The 23,091-nt window shown below is 56.8% G+C and overlaps 1 protein-coding gene across 5 annotated transcripts; it reads left to right on the top strand.

Moving 5' to 3' along the window:
• The first annotated feature begins 210 nt into the window (after nucleotides 1–210).
• On the top strand, nucleotides 211–22,299 carry PLEKHM1 (pleckstrin homology and RUN domain containing M1). 5 transcript variants are annotated; one of them, XM_058041819.1, is made up of 15 exons: nucleotides 211–283; nucleotides 1,323–1,576; nucleotides 1,672–1,741; nucleotides 2,243–2,397; nucleotides 5,715–5,796; nucleotides 7,290–7,537; nucleotides 8,851–9,480; nucleotides 10,636–10,960; nucleotides 13,173–13,407; nucleotides 13,838–14,740; nucleotides 16,271–16,416; nucleotides 16,549–16,742; nucleotides 17,184–17,247; nucleotides 17,638–17,795; nucleotides 21,555–22,299. In XM_058041819.1, exons 5-15 carry the CDS (start codon nucleotides 5,755–5,757, stop codon nucleotides 21,748–21,750), a joined length of 3,141 nt encoding a protein of 1,046 aa, XP_057897802.1. In that variant the 5' UTR covers nucleotides 211–283; nucleotides 1,323–1,576; nucleotides 1,672–1,741; nucleotides 2,243–2,397; nucleotides 5,715–5,754; the 3' UTR covers nucleotides 21,751–22,299. The 5 variants fall into 5 exon arrangements, with proteins under 5 accessions (XP_057897802.1, XP_057897804.1, XP_057897801.1 ...); XM_058041821.1 differs by having other exon boundaries at nucleotides 1,323–1,741; nucleotides 13,176–13,407; XM_058041818.1 differs by having other exon boundaries at nucleotides 1,323–1,741.
• Nucleotides 22,300–23,091: the final 792 nt, after the last annotated feature.

Genomic DNA, 23,091 nt, shown 5'->3' with positions numbered 1-23,091 from the left:
GCCGTGTCCACATGTGTGTCCAGCTGTGTGTCCAGCTGTGTGTCCAGCTGTGTGTCCATGTGTCCAGCTGTGTGTCCCGCTGTGTGTCCATGTGTCCTGCTGTGTGTCCAGCTGTGTGTCCGTGTGTCCAGCCGGGTCCGGGTTCCCGCGCGCGGCCCTACGCGGTGCCCGCGGGGCGTGGCCTGGCGCTATAGATCCCGCCCCTCCGCGCGATGACGTCATGATGGGCGGGACGTGCGCGTTCCCGGCACTTCCGGGTTTCCCGGCCGGAGCCGCGGAGCCGGTGAGCGGGGGGGGGGGGCTGGGGTTACCGGGGGCACCGGGGGCGGTGGGGCCTGACAGGAGCTGCGGGGTGAGCGTGGCCGGTGCGCTGCGGGGCTGCCAGGGGTGCGCGGGATGAGGGCTGGGCCAGCGGGGCTGCCAGGGGGGTGCAGGATGAGGGCCGTGAGGTGCGGGGCTGCCAGGGGGGTGCAGGATGAGGGCCGTGAGGTGCGGGGCGCTGGGGTTGTGCGGGATGAGGGCCGTGAGGTGCGGGGCTGCCAGGGGGGTGCAGGATGAGGGCCGTGAGGTGCGGGGCTGCCAGGGGGGTGCAGGATGAGGGCCGTGAGGTGCGGGGCGCTGGGGTTGTGCGGGCTGAGGGCCGTGAGGTGCGAGGCGCTTGGGGGGGTGCAGGATGAGGGCCGTGAGGTGCGGGGCGCTGGGGTTGTGCGGGCTGAGGGCCGTGAGGTGCGGGGCGCTTGGGGGGGTGCAGGATGAGGGCCGTGAGGTGCGGGGCGCTGCGGGTGCAGAGTGACGGGGTTTGTGGAGGGCTGCGCGGTGCCGGGTTCAGCCGCCGTGGTCGGGGTCTGGCAGGGGGCGCAGGGCTGCCTGCGAGCGCTGCTCCCCCAGCTCCCCACGGCTGCTCAGGCCCCGATCCCTCCTCAGCCCCCCTCGCAGCCCCCAGCCCGCCCGTGGCAGGCCCCGCACGCCTGGGCTGTGCTGCCCAGCCAGCAGCCTCGGCCTCTCATTCCTTCTCTCCGTGTGCCCCCCATGGGGGCACAGCGGGTCAGATGTGCCTTTCCAAGGGCCCCACTGGGGGTTGGTGTCTGGTCCTCAGTTCACCCCCACGAGAGCTGACACCCCAGATCTCTCAGCCTGTTCCTCCCACCAGCCAGAGATCCCAGCACCTGTGGGATTCTTACAGCTTTCCCTGATTTATCAGGTGTTCATTCTCAATAAATCGTGTTTTCTCACATCAAATGAGCAGTTGCAAACAGGGTCTGGGTAATTCTTGTGTATAACACAGAGATTAAAAAGCCCTTTCCTCCCTTCCTTCCTTGCAGCCACCGCTGTCCCCTGCTGAGCGATGCAAGCCACCCACCCAGCCGGATGGCACCAGGAACATCCACAGGGAAACTCCAGCGCTGGCAATCCAAAGCAACACAAAAACTGGGAATAGAAACCTGGGAACATCTTGCCTCAACACGCTGGGGCTTTCACAACCTGCTTGGCCCGTGCATGGTGGCTCCAGTGCTGTGGAAAACCAAGCCCAGCTCTCCCTGCGGCTCCAGCAAATTGTAGCCTGGTGCAGGAGCAGGTATTAGGCTGAAGGAAATTCCCAGTTTGGAGTGTTTGGGAAGCACAGTGTCACCACCCAGCCTGGGAGCTCAGTGGCTGCTCTTCCTCCCCCAGTGCTCCTGGGCCCTGCAGGGCAGAAGCTGGACGGGTGCATCGGAGGTGACACTTCTCCAGCCACCACCAGGTTTGTCAGCTGTGACAAATAGGGACGAGGGTGCTGTGGTGGTCCTGTTCCTCACTCCTTACCTGTGTTGCTGCTGTGAGAATCACAGCACTGCTGCATCAGGCTGGGCACAGGGAAGGAGCCAAAGTCAGACCATGAGGGTCCTGTCCTAACCCTTGCCGAGCTGTTCCCAGGGCTTTTGTCCTCCAACCAGCCAATCCCCATGCCATGCCACTGGCTTTCCTGCTCCTGGGCTGTCTCTGGGCCCAGCTTGCACTCAGCTCTGGGTGGAAAGCAGGAGCTGTGTCAGAGGAGAGGACTGTCCCCACAGCAGCCCTTGGACCCTCTGTGCCATCAGAGCCCCCATGTCCCCAGGGCAGAGGGTGACTGGCACAGCACTCGTGCTTGGAAAATGACTGGCTCTGTGTCCAGGCCTTGAGTCACCCTCACGCTGCCGTCGTGGGCTGTTGTTTTCCATCCCAGAGCACAGGCAGTGACCTGCTGTTTATTTATAACTCACAGAGCGTCCCTTCTTGGGAGACTGAGGAGCCAAGCTCTGGGACAGAGGCTCTGCTCTGCTGCTATGAACCTTGATTCCAGCTGTTCCCAAAGAATCTGGCTGGTTTGCAGTTTGGGAGATCAGCAGCTCTGCCCTTGCACCGGGACTCTTCTCCTGGGTAGGTCAGACTCTGTGCCTGGGGTTGTTCCTCACCTCTTTGCCTTTCCCTGCTTCACCCAGGGAGCCCCCGGGGTGGTGACTGCTGGGAAACCTGGTGGGTTTTCTCTGCTCTAGCTGTGCTTGTCTCTGTCTTGGCACATCCATCCCATCTCTTATCTTCCAAGATCACAAAGAACAGCTGTGGCTTTCCAGGATCTGCCTGGAAGTGCTCCAGAGCCCTCTAGGTCTTTCTAGACCCAGTGTCCTGTTCCAGTTTCCCTGTGTTTCACCTAAGATTTTATTTGGTGAAATCCTCCTCAAAGCTGCTTCCTTGCACTCGTTATTCAGGAAAATTCTGTCCCACAGAAGTGGTGCCATGTGGATTTGTGGCGCTGGAATAAACTGGTTGGACTGGTCGTGGTGGGAGTGGAAAAGTCCCGTGGTGAAGGTGGTGGGTTGTCCTCCTCAGCTCTCTCCTCCTGCAGTCTCTCATCTCCTTCTGAGAGAAGTGATGCTGGCAAAGGAGAGTGTTTTGGGGGAATAACTCTCACTTTGTAAAACTTAGGTGAAGTCTTTGAAAAACCTCTGCTGTCACCCTTTTCCCTGTGACCAGCTCAGGACTCCAGGGTGGTCCTGGAGCTGGAACACCTGTGCTGCCTCCCTGGGCATGAGAAATGCCACCCTGTGCCCCTCCTCGAGTCTCCCACCCTCAGGTCTCACCCTCAGAGCTCCCTCATGTCTCTCACTCTTGAGTCTTCTCCCACACCTGCGTCTCCTCTCGCTTTTGGATTTGGATTTCCCATCCTTGAGTCTCCCACCTTCATTGTCCTCAGGGTGTAGCAGGAGGTGGTGGGGAAAGGGGCAGAGGCTGCCCAGCCCTGAGGAGCCCTGAGGAGCTGGAGCCTCCCAGGTGGGAGCAGAGATGGGGGTGGCTCCCTGCAGTCCTTGGAGCCCCTCACTTCCCCAGCCCCCCAGCAGCCCCTGAGCCAGTGGTGAACTTTCCTGTCCTCCCCCATTTCTATGTTGCAACACAGGGAGAGGAAATCTTATGACAAGCCACAGCAAAACCAGTTTCATTTTCTCTGAAATCATCTGTGAACTCTGAAAACATTGAGGACCTGTCCTGGGTTTGGCCCCAAGGAGTTTTTGCCCTACTGCTCTCAGCAGGGCCAGCTGCTGTGGTACCTGCACAGAATGCTCTAGGTCTGGGATATTCTAGATCTGAAATGTCTGGATTTGGGCTGCTCCAGGCTTGAGCTACTCTGGGTTTGGGCCACTGCAGTTTTGGGCCACTCTGGGTTTAAGCTGCTCCTGATTTGGACAGTGCTGCCTTCAGGACTGGCTGTGGCCATGGAGGAGCTGCTCAGCAAACCATGGCTCTGCCCAGGCCTGGCAGGAGAGGGGCAGGTTGATGCTGTCAGCTCTGCCCAGAGAAAGCTCTGGGGATTTTGTGTTGGCTTGGAAATAAAATCTGACACAGTGCTGTTGCAAGCCTGTTGTCTGCCAGAGGCAGATCCAGCCCTGTGGCAAACAGCTGGGCTCTCCCTCTCCCTTTGGATGGCAAGTGATTCCAGCTTAAGGGAATAGTTTGATAGGACAAGGTGGAAGGCTTTCACACTGACAGAGGAGGGGGTTAGGTGGGATATCAGGAAGAAATCCTTCCCTGGGAGGGTGGGCAGGCCCTGGCACAGGGTGCCCAGAGCAGCTGGGGCTGCCCCTGGATCCCTGGCAGTGCCCAAGGCCGGGTTGGACAGGACTTGGAGCAGCCTGGCATAGTGGAAGGTGTCCTGCCATGGCAGGGGTGGGACTTGCTGCTCCTCAGGGTCCCTTCCAGCCCAAACCATTCTAGAATTCTATAAATAAATTCCTTCTCCAGCCTCTCCTGTCCTTAGGAGTCACAAGGGCTGGAGCAGCCCTCAGACCCCTCTTCATGCCAGGCCCAGCTGTGCCTGGTGGGGGATCCAGCTGTGTTTGGAAAGGGATCCAGCTGTGCCTGCTGAGGGATCCAGCTGTGTTTGCAGTGGGATCCAGCTGTGCCTGGAGAGGGATCCAGCTGTGTTTGCAGAGGAATCCAGCTGTTTGCAGAGGGATCCAGCTGTGTTTGCAGGAGATCCAGCTGTGTTTGGAGAGGGATACAGCTGTGTTTGCAGAGGGATCCAGCTGTGCCATGGGTGTCCTGCTGACACCATGTGTTCTGCTCAGAGGCTCCAGGCACAGCTGGGTTTCACAGACAACCCCAAGGGAGGAGCAGGGCAGGAAGCCAAGAGTCAGAAGTCAAAGGTCCCTTGTTGTCCCTGCAGTGGCAGCTGACCGGGCCAGGCTGCCCAGACTGTTCAGGTCTTTGCAGGGTTTTCCATATCAGGAGGACACTGGTTTTTTTCTCTGTCTCCCTCCAAAGCAGCAGAGCAGCCCTGGCACCCCCCAGCATGGGGAGATGCTGAGGTTCATCTGCCTTGTGGAGAACCAAAGCCTTCCAGTACCTAGAGGGGCTTTTAAAAAATGTGGAGAGGGACTTTACATGGGCAGACAGTGACAGGACAAGGGAGAATGGATTTAAACTAGAAATGGAGACTGGATATTGGCAAGAAATTCTTCCTGTGAGGGTGGGCAGGCCCTGGCACAGGGTGCCCAGAGCAGCTGGGGCTGCCCCTGGATCCCTGGCAGTGCCCAAGGCCGGGTTGGACGGGGCTTGGAGCAGCCTGGGATAGTGGAAGGTGTCTCTGCCCATGGCAGGGGTGAAACTGGGTGGACTTTGAGGTCCTTTCCAACCCAAACCATTCCAAGATTCTTTCCCATCTCCCCAGACAGCTCTGTGCTGATAGGGTCTGTCCCAGCTGGAGCAGTGTCACTCCTCTGGCATGTGACAGAGCTGAACTGCAGTCACCTCTCCCCCGGCTCTGCTGGGGGTGACACCCCTTGTCCAGGCCACCTAATGCCACCCTCACTTGGATTTTGGGTGCCTTTTCCAAGCTTAGGCATTCCAGGGGACACAGGGACAAGGGGAGCAGTCCCTGGTATGCCTGTGGCACTGCTGGCCACACCTGCCTGAGGCCCTCACTGGGGTTCATTCCTCCCTCCTGGTCTCCTGGCCATGCTCTCTTTTGCCTGAAACTCTCCTGGTGCCTGGGAAGTGTCCCCAGGCACTGTCCCTGGAATCACAGCACCTTTCCATGTCAGTCACTCCCAGCTCAGATCCCACAGTGTCCTGGCCATGAGCACCTGCAGAATGCCTCAGGGCAGGATCCATCCCTTGTGGGTGGCACCAGGAGCCCTTCCCCTGGCAGGTGAGTGGGGTGAGACCCCTGGGTGCTCAGCCATGCCCTCCTTGTCCCACAGGTGACATGTGAAGGCAGCGTGGGGAGCAGCAGCAGCAGAGATGCATTCCAGCCACCCCGAGGACCCCAAGGAAGCCATCCAGGTGAGCCAGAGCCCTCAGTGCTCCCCAGACAGCTCCCAGTGCAGCTCCAGGCACTGCTGGGGACAGGTAGGATTTGTGGGTGCTGCCAGCTGGGATTAGGATGGTTTATACTGGGATTGGAAACAGATCCTTGATGATTTGTCTGGGTTGGGGGATTAAAGGAAATAAGGGCTTAAATCACACCTTGGCCTTTGCAAGACCTCATGTGGGGCAGGGAAGGTGCTCAGCTCTGGTACCTGGATGAAGGAATGTTGTCCCCCCCCAGTTTGGGGTCTCTTCACCCAACTTTGGGAGTCTAAACACATTCAACAAGCAAAATCCAACATCAACAGTTAAACCCAAGTGTTTTATTCCTCCCATGGATGAATCCATGCGTGACTGATAAAATCATCTGCACTCTTTATTCTTCTCAGCCCTCAGTGCTCCTTCCATGGAGCAGCAGACCTGGGGGGCAGCTGAAAAAGCTGGAAAACAGCACCCCAAATAAGGGACACATTCCCCTGGCTGATGTCCTTGAGCTACACCTGCTGGGAATCTTATTTAGATGCTGAAAAAAATATCCCAGGCTGGAAATTTAATATGGGTTTGTGCAAGCCAACCCAGGCTGGAGTTAAAATGTGCAGAGCCCTGCTCAGGGAGCATTCAGCCTTTGCTGGAAATGCTGTGTGGTGCTGAAACATGGATTGTTTGGTTGGAATTTGAGGAGGGATTTGTGGTGTTCTCCAAGTGCCTGCTGGGCAACACAACCTTGATTTAAAATAAAGATAAAATAACGATTGGTTGACATATCCAGGCTCAGTTGCTTTAGGAAAAATATTTTCCACTGGCATGAAATTGCTAAATTCACCAAACTGGCTGCTTTTGACTGGTGGAAGAGGAAGTAAAGCTGCTGGAAGGCAAAATTCCCACATCCCAAAACCCACTGAGTCTCTCTGAGGGCAGCAGCTGAACCCCAATGTTCTCCGAACCCTGATGTTTTGGGGCCCGTCCCCTGGGTGTTTACCCAGCACAGCCAGTGAGGTCGATGGCTTTGATTTCTGCTGGCAGCCCTGTGTCACATGTCACATGCTGCTTGGGCTGACCTGCATGAGCTCAGGGGATCCATTCCCTCCTCTGAGTTTCTCCTTTCTCACCCACACTGAATCCTCGTGTTTCCCCCGAGAGACTGCCTGGAAAGAACCAATTCCTATTTCCCCGTCCCCTTAAGCCAGTTCCTGTCTGCAGAGGAAGCACCACACACTCTAAAGGCAGCCCCAGTTCTGAAACACCAGCCAAAATTGCATAAATTATTATTTTTATAACAAAATAAGCCAGATGACAGGAGTGTGAGTCCCCAGCTTGACCGGTTCAGCTGCTGCAAAGAGTCAGGACGAGGCAGGAGTCGTGTGGTGCTTCACTGTGGATAAGCCTTACTGTTTTTTGAGCTCTTATACATTAAATCCTTCCTAATAGTTTTACTTTTATAATTCAAACCTGCTCCTCCTGTCTTGCAGCTGGTCAAGAAGCAGCTGGTGAGTGCCATCAAGGCTCTGCAGAAGCAGTACGTGAGCTCGGACACCGTGGTCACCAGCGATGACAGCAACGCCAACACGCTCTGCAGTGCCCTGGAAGCTGTGTTTGTGCATGGCCTGAAGGCAAAGCACATCAAGGCAGAGAGTGGGGGGAAAGGGAGGAAATCAGGGGGTCGAGGCCCCCTTCCCCAGCCAGTTTTTTGGGGCCTGCTGAAGAGCATCACACATCGGTGAGCAGGGATTCACGGGCTCAGGTTTATCCCTTCTTTTGGTGCTGTCACATTCAGGGAATGAGGATGATGGCTCGATGGACAGATAGGTCTCTCCCCATCTGTGTGCTCAGTCCCCTCAGCTGCAGGGAAGCATGCTCTCACAGGGCTTTGGGGGGCTGCCCAGGACCCTGGGAGATGGAAGTAGCAGTGAAACCTCTGCAGTGCCAAGAGGGGCTCAGCCCCAACATCCCTGCTCAGTGTGTGCTGGGGGTGAGCTGATGTCCCCAAAAAGTTGAGGATTGAAACTGAAGGCACATCCCTTTCTTATTTATTCCTGGGTGCCAGGCTGGATTTCTGGGCCCAGTGGCCACACTGGTGTCCAGCAGTGGCTGCTCATGCACAACACAGGGATCTGGGCTCTCTCCTGGCCTGGATCTGCTGGAAATGATTGGCCCCATTCCCTCATGTCCCAGCCAGCCTTTAAGGAGGTCTCTCCTGAGTGATCACTGTTTACTGGGTTTTTCTAGCCACTCCCTAAGTCAAGTTCACACACAGTAAATAACAGCCCACACACAAATTGTTCTGAAAGACTCATCCAGTTCCATCACCAACTCCTGAATTATGAAAGAGTGGATGAAAATAACTCTTTCACATGCTAGGGGGGATATTTTTGTGCCCTTTGAAGGTTTTTTCTTCTGTCTTGAGAGACAGATTAGGAAAGAAGTCTTACAAAACCTTTGTTCTGGTTTTTGAGGTGTATGAGTGAGCTGGGAGCAGGGAGGATCAGGGAGCGTAGTGTCGCTGTTGGATTTTAGGGAAGAGCAGCTGAATTCAGGAGTTTGGGACTACTTGAGCTCAGCCCCAGTCAGGTTGTTTTTTTGGGGCTGCCACATCACTTTTCACTGTGTTTTGACTGTTTTTAAATTTGAAGTGAGAATTTATACACATGGTTGTCACCAAGGAAGGATCCAGCCAGTATAAACCCCACAAATACACAAGGACAGCAGGAATTCTCTGCATCATTCAGTACAAGCAATGTGTGGGAGATGCCTCCAGTCAGAGAGCATGGTCAGCCAGAGGCACTGCAGGGCTGCCTGGGGTCCTTACCAGCATATTTAGTTTGGACCATTCAGGAGCCATCTCCCTCCATGGAAAACCACACTTTCCATGAAGGAGAGAGATTTCCCACAGCCTGTTTTATCCCAACTCCTGAACTCCTGTAGCAGTGCAGGTTGGGCAGTGTCTGATGAAAGCTCTGGCCCTCCAGCACCCCACAATGGACCAAAACAGAACCACTCACTCCTGCTCTGTTCCTTTTCCTCTTTTGCCAGGAATATTGTCTCGGAGCTGGAGCAGCTGATGTTTATCAACACGGACGTGGGGCGCTGCCGGGCCTGGCTGCGGCTGGCGCTGAACGACGGCCTCATGGAGTGTTACCTGAAGCTGCTGCTGCGGGACCGCGCCCGCCTGCACGACTACTACCAAGCCCCAGCCCTGCTCCTGGATGCTGAGGAGTGCGAGTTCCTCCTCTGCTACTTGCAGGGTTTATCCTCCTTAACCTTTGAGCTCTCCTACAAGTCAGCAGTTCTGAACGAGTGGACCATCACCCCGCTGTCCCTGTCGGGTTTGTGTCCCGTGTCCGAGCTGCTGGAGCCCCTCACATCCTCTGAACCCCGCAGGAAAGCATCGCTGGGCTCCATCTCCCAGTCCTCAGGGTCGGATGAGATCGAGATCCAAGCCCCTGTGCTGCCCATCAGCAAAGCCAGCAGCAAGATCAAGCTCACATCATCCTCGCTGAGCCTGAACACCACGAGCTCATCGCAGCTCTCGTCCAGCCTGGGCTCCGACAGCCTCCCCCCGGCGCCGTGCGCCCGCAGCCCCGAGCGCGCCGAGGAGCCGCTGTCCTGCGACTCCGACCTGGGCACGGCCACCGCCGAGGACCTGGACAGGTCCCTGCAGGAGTGAGTCTCTCCCCACATCTCCTCTCCAAAGGGGTTTTGACCCTCTCTGGGCTCTCCTGTAGGCAGGAAGTCTTTCTCCCTGTTTGTCGTTGACAAGCCCTTTTTCCCTTCTGGAAGGAGCTTTTGTTCTTTGCACGATCAGCACGGCTTGTTGAGACTCTGCTGCCAGTGCAGATGAGCTCATAGCCACTGAAGTGTGTGTGTGTCCTCTTTAGCAGGGCAGAAACGTCAGAAAAATGCTGCTCCCTGGTTTCAGGAATGTCACATCTTCCTGGAGTACGCTGGGGGATGCTCCAGGGCTTTCCACAGGGGGAAAGAAATGAATTTGGTCACAGGGAAGGGTTGTAATTTGCAGCTTTGGCAAATCACTCAGAGAGGGAGGTTGTTGATTTGTCATCCTTGTGATTTATCCCTGCCAAGCATCCAGCACAAAGATTTCCAGGATTATATAAGCTCTGAGTAATCTGTAAATATTTTGCCTGTCACCTTTAGAGTGTGACTCTGAGGGAGGCGAGCCTTGGGGTGATGCCTCTTCCCAGTCTCCAGGAAGAGTTGGAGCTGCAGACTCTGCTTCCCCATCTATAACATCATCATTCCCTACTTCCAGATTTTGCATCTTCCAATGATCCTGGAAAAGCCTGCCTTGATTGGATTAAACTCGTGATGGAGACGCTCCTTTGAGTTTTAATCTTGGGCTGATTTAATTCTGGGGCTGGCAGCAGAGTGGAACCACGGGAACAGCCAATCCTCTGGCCAGGGTCCACTGTTAATTGCTCATTAATGAAAACAATTGGAATTTGGCATATGGTCCAAGGCTGGAATCGTATCCAGGAGCTGTACATGGGGCTGGGGCCGTGGGGAGCACCCAGTGCTGTCCCTCCATCCACCAAATTAAACCAAATTGATGGATGTAATTGGGAAATGCTCCCTTCACAGGCTCCATGCCATGGGGCTGGTGCTGCTCTATGGGGCACAAATCTCACATTTTTCTGTTGGCATCACTGGGATTTTCCAGCCACACCGTGCTGCCATTCCCACAGAGGCCAGCAGTGACGCTGAACCCTTTTTACATGGTTACAACTTGCAATAATGGGGTGGGGGTTTATAGCTTTTGTTTTTGAGCTGCTTTCAAACCAATCACTTTTCCATTTCCAGGGTGCTGTCCGAGTTCAGCAAGGCCAGGCCCAGCCCCGACGCCCCGGAGGGACGGCTGCTCCCCAGCGTGCTGGGCTGCTCCCCCCAGCCACCCCCAGGCCCCCCAGCACCGTCCAACAGAGCACAGCAGGAGCCTCCCCCCAGCAGGGTCACCTCTGCTGGGACAGCATCCCCTGGGCACGGGTACAGAGATGGCAGCAGCACCTCCAGAGCTCCGGCCCCTCGGGAGGGTCTGGGCAGAGCCAGCAGCAGTGGCAGCGAGGGGAGCCAGGCTGTGCGCAGCCCCACGGCCCAGCAGCTGCTCTCTCCCCTGCCTGGGTGTCCGGTACGTGCTGCAACTCCCTCCCTTCCCACCTCCTTGGGTTTGTATCCTGTGGTAAAGGGAAAAAAACTGGGGACAGCACCAATAGGTACTGCTTTTCTAGGATCAGGAAATCCCAGAATGGTTTGGGTTGGAAGGGACTTAAAGTTCATCCAGTTCCACCCCTGCCATGGGCAGGGACACCTTCTGCTAGACCAGGGCGCTTCAAGCCCCGTCCAGCCTTGCCTTGGACACTTCAAAATCCCCTTCCAGCCCACTTTGGATTTCTCCAAACTCCCATCTTTCATGCTGCTCCCACTTGGTTATCAGTGATGATTCCCACCCCATGGAGCTGTGGCCATGCAGCTGCCTCAGGAGAAACTGGATCAAAGTCTGTGTTCCCTAATGAAAGAGGCACCAAAGCTTTTGAAGCCCTGCCTGGCCTGTCAGTCATCCCTCTCCAGGAGCAGCTGCTGCAGGAAGTTTTGGTTTTGTTAGGGATATCTGGAGAGGGGTGAGCTCTTGCACAAATCTGGCTGTGGGCTGTGTGCAAGCGATAAAATAGCCCCAGTCGAGGTTCTCATGGGGACTTTTCCTCATTTCTGGGCCACGTAAGAGGAGGGAGGAGGGTTGACTGGACAGGAAACAAACTAGTTTCCCAGTGGGAAAAGCCTGCTGCAGCGCATCTGTTCCCAGAGTGGGATGGCATTCCCGGGTGTTGGTCCTGAGCAGCGGCGGATTTCCCCTGCTGCCACCGGGAGCTGATCTACATCCACTGGCCCCTGCTGGTAGGAAACCCTTTGAACAGCCCTGTCCTAATTCCTCACTGACTGTTCCGTCCTGGTTCCCATTGTTTCCATGCTGGTTCCCATCCTTTCCGTGCTGCTGAGGGTAGGATGTACCTCACACCCCCCAGACCATTTCTCCTTTTGCTCTCTGCTCCTCTCGGTTCCCTCCCGCTTATCCCGTTTCCGCTGCTTCCTCGTGGCCCAGAGCCAGTTTGACCTAATCTATGTATAACATACTGTGTCAACAGGAAATTCCCCCTGCTCTCCATGACTCATGGAGCAACCTGCATTCCTGCCCCAGGAGTAATCCAGGAGCTGCCACCCGTGATCCTCCCCAAAGGGTGGTGACAGCTCTTCTGCTGTCACTTTGGTTGTTATTCAAAATAAAAGGCTCTTGGGAGGCTGCAGAGGGGAGTTGAAGGGGCATTCCTGTTGGGATGCAGCCCAGGAAGGGTCTAGGAATGCTGCTCCCTTGTGCCAAGGCACTGAGCTGGGTTGTTTTTTCCTCCTGGTGTTTGCTCAGGGGCCTTGTCCCAGAACCTTGCTCCTTTCAGGAGGAATTTCTTCACTGAAAGGGTGGTCAGCCATTGGAAGGGGCTGCCCAGGGAAGTGATGGAGTCCCCATCCCTGGAGGTGTCCAAGAAATGCCTGGACATGGCACCCAGTGCCCTGGTCTGGCTGCCACAGTGATGATTGGGCACAGGTGGGACTCAAAGGGCTTTTCTTCCTTAATGATTCTGGGATTCTTGTAGCCAGAAAAGCTCCTGGAGAAGCTACAGCCTTATTTTTTTCAACTCATGGACCTCATCCTCTCCTGCCACATGCAGACAGAGGCTTCTTCTGCTTTCCCTGCTTTATTTTTCCCCTGCACAGCCCAGGGCCCTGTAGCATCCTCTTGTGAGCAGTAGGTCTCAGTTTCACCCTGGACACCTCTGCCTCTCCCCATCTCTGTTCTTCCTGGTGCTGCTGTTCCAGCTCATGCCCTTCCATGTCAGGGGTGGAATTTCACCCCCATCAGTAAAACCCCATGGACCCGTGGTCACTGCAGGGAATGTGCTCTCCTTCCACAGTGATTTTAGGGAGAGAGAACTGATTAATTTTGGACTTCATTATCCCACCAGAATACAGTCTCAGTATTTTCCAGCTGTTGACACAGTTTCATGGATCATTCTCTGACTGGAGGAAGTGGGGGAGCCATCCACCTGGGAATGTCTAGCAGAAAATCAGACAGTTATGGAATGGTTTGGGGAGGAAGGGACCTTAAAACTCATCTCATTCCCAGCCTCCTGCCATGAGCAGGGACACCTTCTGTTAAATTCACACATCAGTGCCTGGATTTGGGCTGCACAGGAGCATCCTCCAAGGAGGTGTTGGTGTGGATGTGTGTGTTTGAGGGGCATAGGGTGTTGCATGAGCTTAAAAATTCATAATATTTCCATTTTTAACAGAAGAGCTGGATCTCAGAAGATGATTTCTACAGACCTCCCCCGGGAGAGAGCAGCAGGAGCACAGCTGACACCAACGGCTTCGGGCCAGAGGGGGACAGCGAGGGGCCAGCCCCAGGGCTCATCAGTGCTCTGGACTTGGAGAGGCTCTCAGTGCCATCCTCGGACACTGGGAAGCCCAAAATGTCCCCAGAGAGGGAGCAGAAGGGCTTCAGCGTGGTGCACCGCAGGCAGATGGGTACGTGCCACCTCCTGCTGCCCTCGGGGGCTGCTCCAGGTGGGGATGGGCTGGCTGGGGAGAGCCCTTGGCTGGTGGGAGCTGATGGCAGCGCTGGGAGCTGCAGGAGGCAGTGGAGCAGCTTCCCAAGGCATTGCTGAGCCCAGGGAAGCTCTGATGGGTGGGGAAAAGTCTGTCCACCCTGTGGGACACCTGTACTTTATCCCACTTGTTCCCAGCCTCAAAACCCAAATGCAGAGGACAGAAACCCAAGTGTGGGTGGACAGTGATGGAGACCAAGGTCCCGTCCGCTCCTGCCCCAGCCCACCATGTACCAGCACTGGCTCTCACCCCTGCCACACCTCTGGGTGCTTGCTTTGAGCCCCTCTTGGCTTTCCTCTCCCCACTATCTTCCCCTCTGTCACTCAAACTGAGCCCTCTCTTGCCCCAGGTCTTTCCAACCCTTTCCGCGGTCTGCTGAAGCTGGGCAGCCTGGAGCGCCGCGGCGCCATGGGCATTTGGAAGGAGTTCTCCTGCGAGCTGTCCCCGCTGGAGCTGCGCCTCTTCCAGGACCACGAGGAGAGGATCTGCGTGGAGACCTTCTCCCTGCTGCGCTGTGAGTCCCTGGCTCTGAGCCAGGATGGTCGTTTTGAGCTGGTGTTCCTGGGCAAAAAGCTCTTCCTCAGAGCCCCCTCCCAGGACGAGGCCGAGGACTGGCTGGACAGGATCCGCGAGGCGCTGCGCAAGTGCCGGCCGCAGCTGGAGGAGGAGGACTGGGAGACTCTGGAGTGTTCTGAGGATGGAGGTGAAGCCCAGCCTGTCCAGGGGGATTCCAGTGCTCTCCAGCACAGTGATGTGCCTGGGAGCAGCTTGGACTGGAGTGCAGCTCCAGAAGCAGAGCTGGATGCCATCAAAGAGACTGTTCTGTACATGGACGTGGACAAAACCTGGGTCCCGTTCATTTTTTCCCTGTCTCTAGAAACTCTGAAGTGCTTTAAAATCAGAAACAGTGACAAAATTTTAAGCAACAGTTATGGCATAGAGACCATCCAGGACATCCTTCCAGACACCAGCCTGGGAGGACCCTCCTTCTTCAAGGTGATCACCTCCAAGGCTGTGCTGAAGCTGCAGGCTGAGAGCGCGGAGGAGGCGGCCTCGTGGCGGGAGCTGGTCCGAGAGGTGCTCATGTCCTACCTGGAGGGTGCTGAGGAGGCACTGACCCTGGGGGGCAGCTTGGATGGGCACTCCCAGGTCGTCCTGAAGAACATAGTGAAGGAAAATGGCTTCTTGCTGCAGTACCTGGTGGCCATCCCCATGGAGAAGGGCCTGGACGCGCAGAGCTTCATCTGTGCAGGTACAAATCGTGGAATGGTTTGGGTTGGAAGGACCATAAAGCCCCCCCAGACCCATCCTGCCATAGACAGGGACCTTCCACTGTCTCAGGGAGCTCCAAGCTCTGTCCAAGCTGGTCTTGGGCACCCCCAGGGATAGGGCAGCTGCAGCTTCTCTGTTTTCCCAGTGACCCAGCAGCACAAGATCTCCTTGGTGGGGCTTCATGTCCCTGTCAGGGGCACCTTTGGTGTCCTGGGGGCACAGGGTGAGCCCCCCCACCATGCTGAGACCCCCATCCCACCCCAGCCCAGTCCAACTGGGATGTTACTGGGCTCCCATTTAAGATGCTTTTGGCATAGAGAGTGGGAAACTGGGGTTGAAGCAACCTTAGGTAGATCAGGAAGCTCAGGACTTTCTTCCTGGGCATTTTGAGGCCCCAGCCTGTGGGGAAGGTGCAATCTGGAGCAGTTTTTCCAGTAAGGCAGCACGGGAGCAGGGATTGCCATGGGTGTGACGGGCTGATTTTGCAAAACAATCATTTACCCTTCACCTGACGCCTCTCAGCACACAGGGAGATTCTGGTGGCACCTTCACTGACCTCCACAGGAGCTGTAATTTGCTCTTTACCTTGCTAAGTTAATTAAATTTCAGATTTCTCTCCTGCTTCAATTATATTTCTTATACCCTCCAGCAGGTTGGGATTTTTCTTTTAATCTGTCTCCTTTTTATTATATATTTTTTTTTCTGGTCTATTTGGTCTCTGCCTTCCCTTCCAAGCTCTGTCCTCTATCTTCCACCTCCCCACAGCTGGAAGCCACAAGCCAAAAAGACAAATTCCCAGTTTTTCTGTGTAGGTTTTCTTTAGGGATTTGCCTGCCCTGCTTTCACCCCCTCCCAGCCTGACACCTGATGTGTTCCCTTCCATCTCAGAGTAATCAGCAATAAAGGCTGGTTTTTCTTATTAATTCAGAAAGCAACACGTGACCTCCATGAATATTTTGGAGGGATGAGCTCCAGCTATTCTAGAGTGCAATGAATGGGGGTAGGAAAGCCAAGATGGGTTCCACAGTGCTATAGTAAAGGTTTTTTTGGGTTAATCCATCCTGATCTCATCCCTTGCAGACGAGGTTTAGGTACCCTGTGACATCAGGAGAAAAGAAAAAGGCTTAGTGAAGGCAAAATAATGCAAAGCTACTGGTGGAGGTGATGGGACAGCAAGTGGGATTTAGGTTCTTCCCTAAACCACTGGGATGTTGCCAGAATTCACTTTTCCTAAAAAAAACCCCAAACAATGGAAACACCTGATGGATAAAAGTGGGTTCACAGATAGCTCAGCCTCCTTTTTATAGAGAAAAAGTTGAACCATCATAGGCTTAAATCCATGAGGAGGGGGCTGGAGGCCTCGCACTGAACATCCTACAGGTGCTTTAGTTGCTCTCTGCCCTTTCCCAAAACTTCATTGCTCAGTTCCACGCTGCCCAAAGTTCCCCCCCACGTGGCAGTGGTGGCAGGGCTGTGGGCAGCAGTCCCCTGTCACCCCCTGCTCCCGCAGGCTGCTCCCGCCAGATCGGCTTCTCCTTCGCCAGGCCCAAGCTCTGCGCCTTCTCGGGGCTCTACTACTGCGACAGCTGCCACAGGGACGAGGAGAGCATCATCCCCTCGCGCCTCATCCACAACTGGGACCTCACCAAACGGGGGGTGAGTGCAGCATCTGCTTCCCAAGGGTCCGTCTGGGCATTCCCTGCGCTGGCAGTGCCCAGCCCAAACCTCCCTCTGAGCTCTGGGGCTGCTCCGTGCTCCGTCCAGCTGTGCCCTCTCTCTGTGCCCCAGGTGTGCAAGCAGGCCCTCAAGTTTCTGACCCAGATCCGAAACCAGCCTCTGATCGACCTGAGGCTGGTCAATGAGAGCCTCTACGAGCACGTGGAGAGGATGGGGCGGATCCTGCGCAGCCGGGAGCAGCTGAAGCTCCTGGGGGATTATCTCATCATGTGCCGCAGCGGCGCCCTGAAGGAGCTCAGCAAACGGTGAGCTCTCTCCCGGGCTGGCATTCCCCTCTCCTGGCACCCCAGTGGGCTCCTGGTCCCCCTCCTCACTCACCATGGCAGCAGGGAGCTGTGCTGCCAAGGCTCGGGCTGGTTTTTCCCTCCATGTCATCTGCTCTAAGGAGTTATCCATCTGTTGGCTGGGTCAGCACAATGAGCTGGGACTCAGGAAACACCTTCCTGGCTGAGGAGCTTCTGGCTGCACAGGAAACACCTGGCAAAATAGATGAGATATTTATTTTCTTTTCCCCCCCCCTTTGAAATGCTCTCACATGATTTCCAGTGGCAGGATTTGGGATGTGAAAATGGGCTTTGCAGTGATTCACTTCAAAAGGCTGCTTCATCCAGCTTGCTGCTTGCTCCAAAGCTCTTGGAGGTGTGGTGGAGACCATCTACCCCCTTCCTCTCTGTGCTTCTTTGCAGGCTTGATCACAGGCATTACCTCCTGGAGTGTCCCCACAAATACAGCGTGGCTGATCTGAGACAGGTGAGAGCTGTGTATGGTCATGGAATCACAGAATGCTTTGGGTTGGAAGGGACCTTAAAGACCACCCAGACCCACCCCCTGCCATCCAGTTCCACCTCCCACTAGACCAGACTGCTCCTAGCCCCCTGGCCCAGTTGTTGGGGTTTTCCAGCTGAAAACACCCCAGTGTCTGTGGGGATGCCACGTGCTGCTCCTTCAGCAGGAGGCTCCCAGCAGTTGGGTTTTCCAGTGATCCCCAAGCCAGGAGCCCCATCCTGGCAGGCTGTGGGTGCTGCTCTCAGCACTCCAGGGTCCCACTGCATTCCAGGCTTGTGGGCTGGGGGTTGTTTTGGAGGACAGCCCTGCCTTCAGGTGGAGCCCAAAGCAAACACTGACCCCTGTGTCCCCCAGATCGCTGAGGGCAGCTTTGAGAGCTTCCTGCAGTCATTGCTGCAGTTTGCATCCCACCACGTGTACAGCTGTGACCTGTGCACCCAGAGAGGCTTCATCTGCCAGATCTGCAACAGCAGTGACATCATCTTCCCCTTCGAGTTCGACACTACCACCAGGTGAGTGAGCTGCTCAGCACCCTGCCCGTCCTGCTGCACCCAGGGGCACAGCCTGCCTCAGGCCAGGAGCCCCTGCCAGCCCCTGAGTTCTGGTCACACACCCCACTTGCAAGGCACGGGGGGAACTGGAAATGGCTCTGAGGTGGTTCTGCATCCTCGTGATGCCTGAAACCTTGTGGTTCCCATGTGGTGCCCATGTCCTCGTGGCAGCACATGTGCCCATATCCTTGTGGGATTTGCATCCTCATGGTGCCCATGTCCTCATGAGAGCCCTGTCTTCATGTCCCACACTCTTGTGGGAGCCACATCCTCCTGATGCCCATGTCCTCATAAGAGCCCTGTGTTCATGTCCCACACTCTTGTGGGAGCCACATCTCCTTGGTGCCCATGTCCTCGTGGAAACCTTCTCTTGATCTACATTCTTGTGGGAGCCACATCCTCCTAGTGCCCATGTCCCCATGGAAGCCCTGTCTTCATGTCCCACATTCTTGTGAGAGCCACATCTCCTTGGTGTCCATGTCCTCATGGAAGCCCTGTCTTCATGTCCCACATTCTTGTGAGAGCCACATCTCCTTGGTGTCCATGTCCTCATGGAAGCCCTGTCTTCACGTGCCACATTCTTGTGGGAGCCACGTCCTCGTGGTGTCCACATCTTTGTGGGACTCATCCTCACATGCCCACATCTTCATGCCCATGTCCTCATGGAACCCATCAGCTCCAGGGTGCTCCAAACCAAATCTGGGCTGTCTGGGGCAGGAGCAGGCTGTCCTCACAGAGCCAAGATGTCACCAAGAGAGGTGACTTTGCAGATTGAAGATGCAGCCATCAGCACCTGCTGTCAGCCTGCAAAGGCCTTGCTGGGTGCCAGGGCAGCCAAGATGGTTTGGGTTGGAGGGACCTTGAAGCCCATCCAGTGCCACCCCCTGCCATGGACAGGGACACCTTCCAAGTCCTGTCCAAGCTGGCCTTGGACACTTCCAAGGGTGGGGCAGCCACAGCAGATGTAGATGGGGAGCAGCACTGTGGGATGTGCTGGGACAGGCTGAGGATGTTCCCAGCAGGAGAGGGGTGATACTGGCTCTCACTGGGGTTGGTTTTCCCCTGCCCACAGAGCTCCCATTCCTCACAGGCAAAGGGACCTGTCCTGCAGAGGGGTCAGCTGTGGGTCAGGGTGCAGCAGCTGGACAGGAGTTGGAATCAGGATGGGGATGGTGCTGGAGGGGAATTCTTATCCCCACCACCATCAGGGTTTGCTGAAGAAGTCAAACCCTTCCAGGCCAGGAGGCTGCTCCACTGGAGCTGGAGAGATCCACATCTCCATGGTTATGCCGTAGAATCGTGGAATCATTCAGGCTGGAAAAGCTCTGTAAGATCATCGAGTACAGTTCACCCAGCACTGCCAAGGCCACCACTGACCCATGTCCTCAGGTGTCACATCCACAGGGCTTTGAAATCCCTGCAGGGCTGGTGACTCCACTGTTTGCCTGGGCAGCCTCTGCCAGAGTTGGACAACTATTGCAGTGAAGAAATTTTCCATAATATCCAACCTAAACCTCCCCTGAGGCAACTTGAGGCCAATTTCCTCTTGTGCTGTCTTGGCCTATTTGGCATTGAGCACAATCCTGGCAGAGAGATTTCACAGGCTGCGTGGTCTCACTTTGCCTGGCACTCCCTAAAAGTGAGCAGCAACACCCAGAACCTGCAGAAACCACCACGGTTGCCGGGATCCGTGGGTGCTCCGTGTGTTCAGGGCTGCGAGTGTTTATTTCCGTGGAGGAGGAGCAGCGCTGCTCGCTCCCCTCCCCGCCACAGGGACAGCACTGAGCTCATTATCGAGGACAACAACATCCCCAGGGGACCGATTTTCCCTGGAAAAAGAGCAGCCATGCTCTGGGAAGCGCTGGCACGCAGGGCTGAGCTGGCTCAAGGCCGCCCGGAGCTCTCGTGTCCTGCGGAGCCGAGCTCTGAAGTTTGTTGACGTCTTTCTTTCTCACCCTGACGGAGGAGGCTGTGCAGCAGGAAAGCGGCTGGGCCGACATCCTCGGGAGCTGAACGCGGCTTCCTGCCCCTGTGCCCGCCCCTGCCCGCCGGGTCACACCGGCGCTGCTGCAGGATGTGCCTGCAGCGCCTCAAACAATGACCCTGCCAGCGCAGGAGCCTCTCCTGCTCTGGCAGCTTGGGGGGAGCTGGAGGCAGGAGATGCTGGTTCTAGCTCAGAACCACTCTGGGTAAAACCTGGCTTCCCAAATCCCCCGTGCCTGGGGAGCAGCTCCCACCACTGCTGATCCAGAGAGGCCACATGGAATTTTGTTCCACCTGGGGAATGGGTATTTTCCATCCCAAATCCTGCCTGCCCATGCACCAGCCTTTTCCTCCTCAGGGTTTGCAGCTCCTCTCCAGAGCAGGATTTCACCCCAGCTGAGATGCTGTGGTCCCTTTCCTGGCACTGCTGGGTGTTTCTCTGCCTCTCTCCCACACATCTTTTGGGGAGTTAAGGTGTTTCGTGCTGTTCACACATGGATTGTACAACAGGTATTTGCACAGTGAAGGTAAATCTGGCTGCCCCGCTGGCATGTGGCTGAGCCACATTTTACTGCCACTGAGGAGCTGGGGATCACACCCCAAAAATTGACCTCAGCCCTTGTAGCTGGGACAGTTCTGCTGGTGAATGAGCAGTGAAACCCCTGCCTGAGCTGGGGTCCTTTGCAGGGTGTCACATTCCTGCTGCTGCTGATCCAGATCAGGGAGCTCTGACACCTCCACAGAGCCACCTGCTCAAGGGCAGCTCCCTCCTGGCTGTCTGTCCCCTCCCTGCAGCTCTGCTGTCCCCACATGCCGGTCCTGCTCTCAGGGTGGGCTCTCCCACCCCAGCCATGGCAAGCAGAGGGTCCCCAACAACAATGCTGTCACAAGGGTTGGTGATGAGGGATCAGTGTCAGGGGTGGTGTCACGAGATTGGTGTCAGGGGATCAGTGAAACGAGGGTGGATGTCTGGGGTTTGTCACAGGGTTTGTTGTGCAGGGGGTGTTGTCACACCCTCAAACTGTGCTTGGTGCTGGGAGAGCAGGGCACAAACCTCAGCTCAAACCTCACTCCCGTCCCTCTGACACATTGGCAGCACCCACCACGCTCCTTCCGGCCCAGCTCGCAGCTGCTGGGGTGGATGAGGAGCTGTGGGGGGGATGAGGAGCTGCTAGGGAGGATGGGGAGCTCTGGGGAGGATGAGGAGCTGGTGGGGAAGATGGGGAGCTCTGGGGAGGATGGGGAGCTGCTGGGTGGATGAGGAGCTGCTGGGGTGGATGAGGGGCTCTGGGGAGGATGAGGAGCTGCTGGGGTGGAGATGAGGAGCTGCTGGGTGGATCAAGAGCTGCTGGGGAGGATGGGGAGCTGCTGGCGTGGATGAGGGGCTGTAGGGAGGGTGGGGAGGTGCTGGGGAGGATGAGGGGCTGTAGGGAGGGTGGGGAGGTGCTGGGGAGGATGAGGAGCTGCTGGGGAGGATGAGGGGTTGCTGGAGCCGATGAGCTGCTGTGGGGTGGATGAAGAGCTGCTGGGTGGATGAGGAGCTGCTGGGTGGATGTTACACTGAGCAGCTGCTGCTCCTGCACTCCAGGCTCCTCCTGAGCTGTGGCTGGGGCTCTGCTCAGTGACTGCTCAAAACACACCAAGACAGGGAAGTGTTCCCTGGTTCAGTGGGGGAAGTTTGCTCTTTGTTCTGCCGTTCCCAACACAGCGGGTTTCGTTTTTTCCTTCTTTTCCCAGGTGCAGTGAATGCAAAACCGTCTTCCACCGGGACTGCCACGCCCGGGCCCCGGCGTGCCCGCGCTGCGAGCGGCGGCAGCGCTACCAGTGGCAGCTGGAGGCCAGCACAGAGCCTGGCCCGGAGCCCGGCGCTTACCTCGACACTGCCCTGGGAGCAGGGACGGCGGCAAGGACAGAGCAGAGCCCCCCTGCCTGAGACCCCGTCCTGCGCCTGGCCCTGCCCTGGGCACAGGGACAGTGTGGGGTGGGTGCTCCTGCCCTGCGGAGGGACCTTCTGCCCACCCAGGGCTAAAGAAGGGCTGGAAAAATCCATCCCCCTTCAGACTAACCGGGTGCTGTCCTGTCACCCTCCTGGTGCCAATGTCCCCTCCCAGTGGAACCCAGCGGCTCTTCAGGGTGTCAGCCCAGAATTCCAGTCAAGGGTGTGGAGAACTGACATTGATCAAAGCTCTAGTTTTTTAGGATACTGAAAACTGGTATTTTTTTACATGGGGGTTTTGCACAACTGGGCTGCTCTGGGTGGTGGACCCACGCAGGGAGGGGACAAAGTGACACTTGTGCCTTTAGGGACCTGCCTGCCCCAGGGGGACCGTGGGTGCCCTGAGCACCTCCTGCTCAGACAGCCCAGCCAGGGCCGTGGCCTCTGGGGAGAGCTGGGGAGAGCCGGGCCGCTCCTCCCGGCCTGCTGCTGCTCATCCTCGGGAGAAATTTTATTTTCCTTTAACCCCTCCCCACAAAAAGATAATTAAAGTCTATTTAACAACAAGTGAAACCATTTCTGAGTTTGCTTCTCCGCAGTGGGACCTCATCACAGTTTGAACCTGACACGGTGTCCATGGGAAGAGGATTGGGAATGGGGATGCTGCCAATCCTCCATCCTCCCTTCCCATCCCCCATCCTTCTTGCCCATCCTCCAGGGTTTCACTTGGACAAACAGTTGGGGGTCCCTTCCCCATTTTCCTTTCCAGCTGCTCCCCACTAGTGTCAGCTTCTCCCATTGTTGTTTTCCCCACCACTCCTGTGCTTGGAGGACTTGGGATGTGCCCACCTACAGCAGAACTCTCTGGGGTGCACGGGGACAAAATCCAGGGCAGGGCAGCTCCCACGGGGCCCCCCTAATGGGGTCCCCATCCCACTGCCCAGGGAGGCCGTGCCGGATCCGGCAGCAGCGGGGCTGGGCCCTTCCTGCGGCAGGAACCTCCCGAGGAGCCGTTTCCTCGGGTCCCCTCCGCCACCGTCCCGTCCCGCCCGCCGAGGGGACAGGGCGCGCCCAGCACCCCGAGCAGCAGCGGGGGCCGGGCACGCACCCGCCGCGCAGCCCGGCCCCGTCTCTCGTCGAGGCGGCGGCGGAAACCGGGCGAGTCGGGACCGGCCCGGCGCGGGCACGAGCGGCACCGCGGGCGCGCCCCCGCCCCAGCGCCGGCCGCAGGTGAGAGCGGGGACCGGGGATTCGGTGCTTTGGGGCTCGGTGCCTTTGGGGCTCGGTGCCTTTGGGGTCTGGGGCACGGGGGCAGCGATGGTGGCGGTGACCCCAGGG

Source organism: Melospiza georgiana, chromosome 28 (assembly GCF_028018845.1).
Source record: "Melospiza georgiana isolate bMelGeo1 chromosome 28, bMelGeo1.pri, whole genome shotgun sequence".
Classification (NCBI taxonomy): domain Eukaryota; kingdom Metazoa; phylum Chordata; class Aves; order Passeriformes; family Passerellidae; genus Melospiza; species Melospiza georgiana.
The sequence above is the reverse complement of the archived record's forward strand: the minus strand, read 5'-3'. Positions and strand labels throughout refer to the sequence as shown.

Excerpts from the sequence above, each read along its gene's own strand:
- PLEKHM1 (XM_058041819.1), top strand. The coding sequence starts at position 5,755 with ATGCATTCCAGCCACCCCGAGGACCCCAAGGAAGCCATCCAG. Across the intron at positions 13,408-13,837 it reads GGTGCACCGCAGGCAGATGG|GTCTTTCCAACCCTTTCCGC; the intron begins GTACGTGCCACC and ends CTCTTGCCCCAG. Across the intron at positions 16,743-17,183 it reads CTGAAGGAGCTCAGCAAACG|GCTTGATCACAGGCATTACC; the intron begins GTGAGCTCTCTC and ends GCTTCTTTGCAG.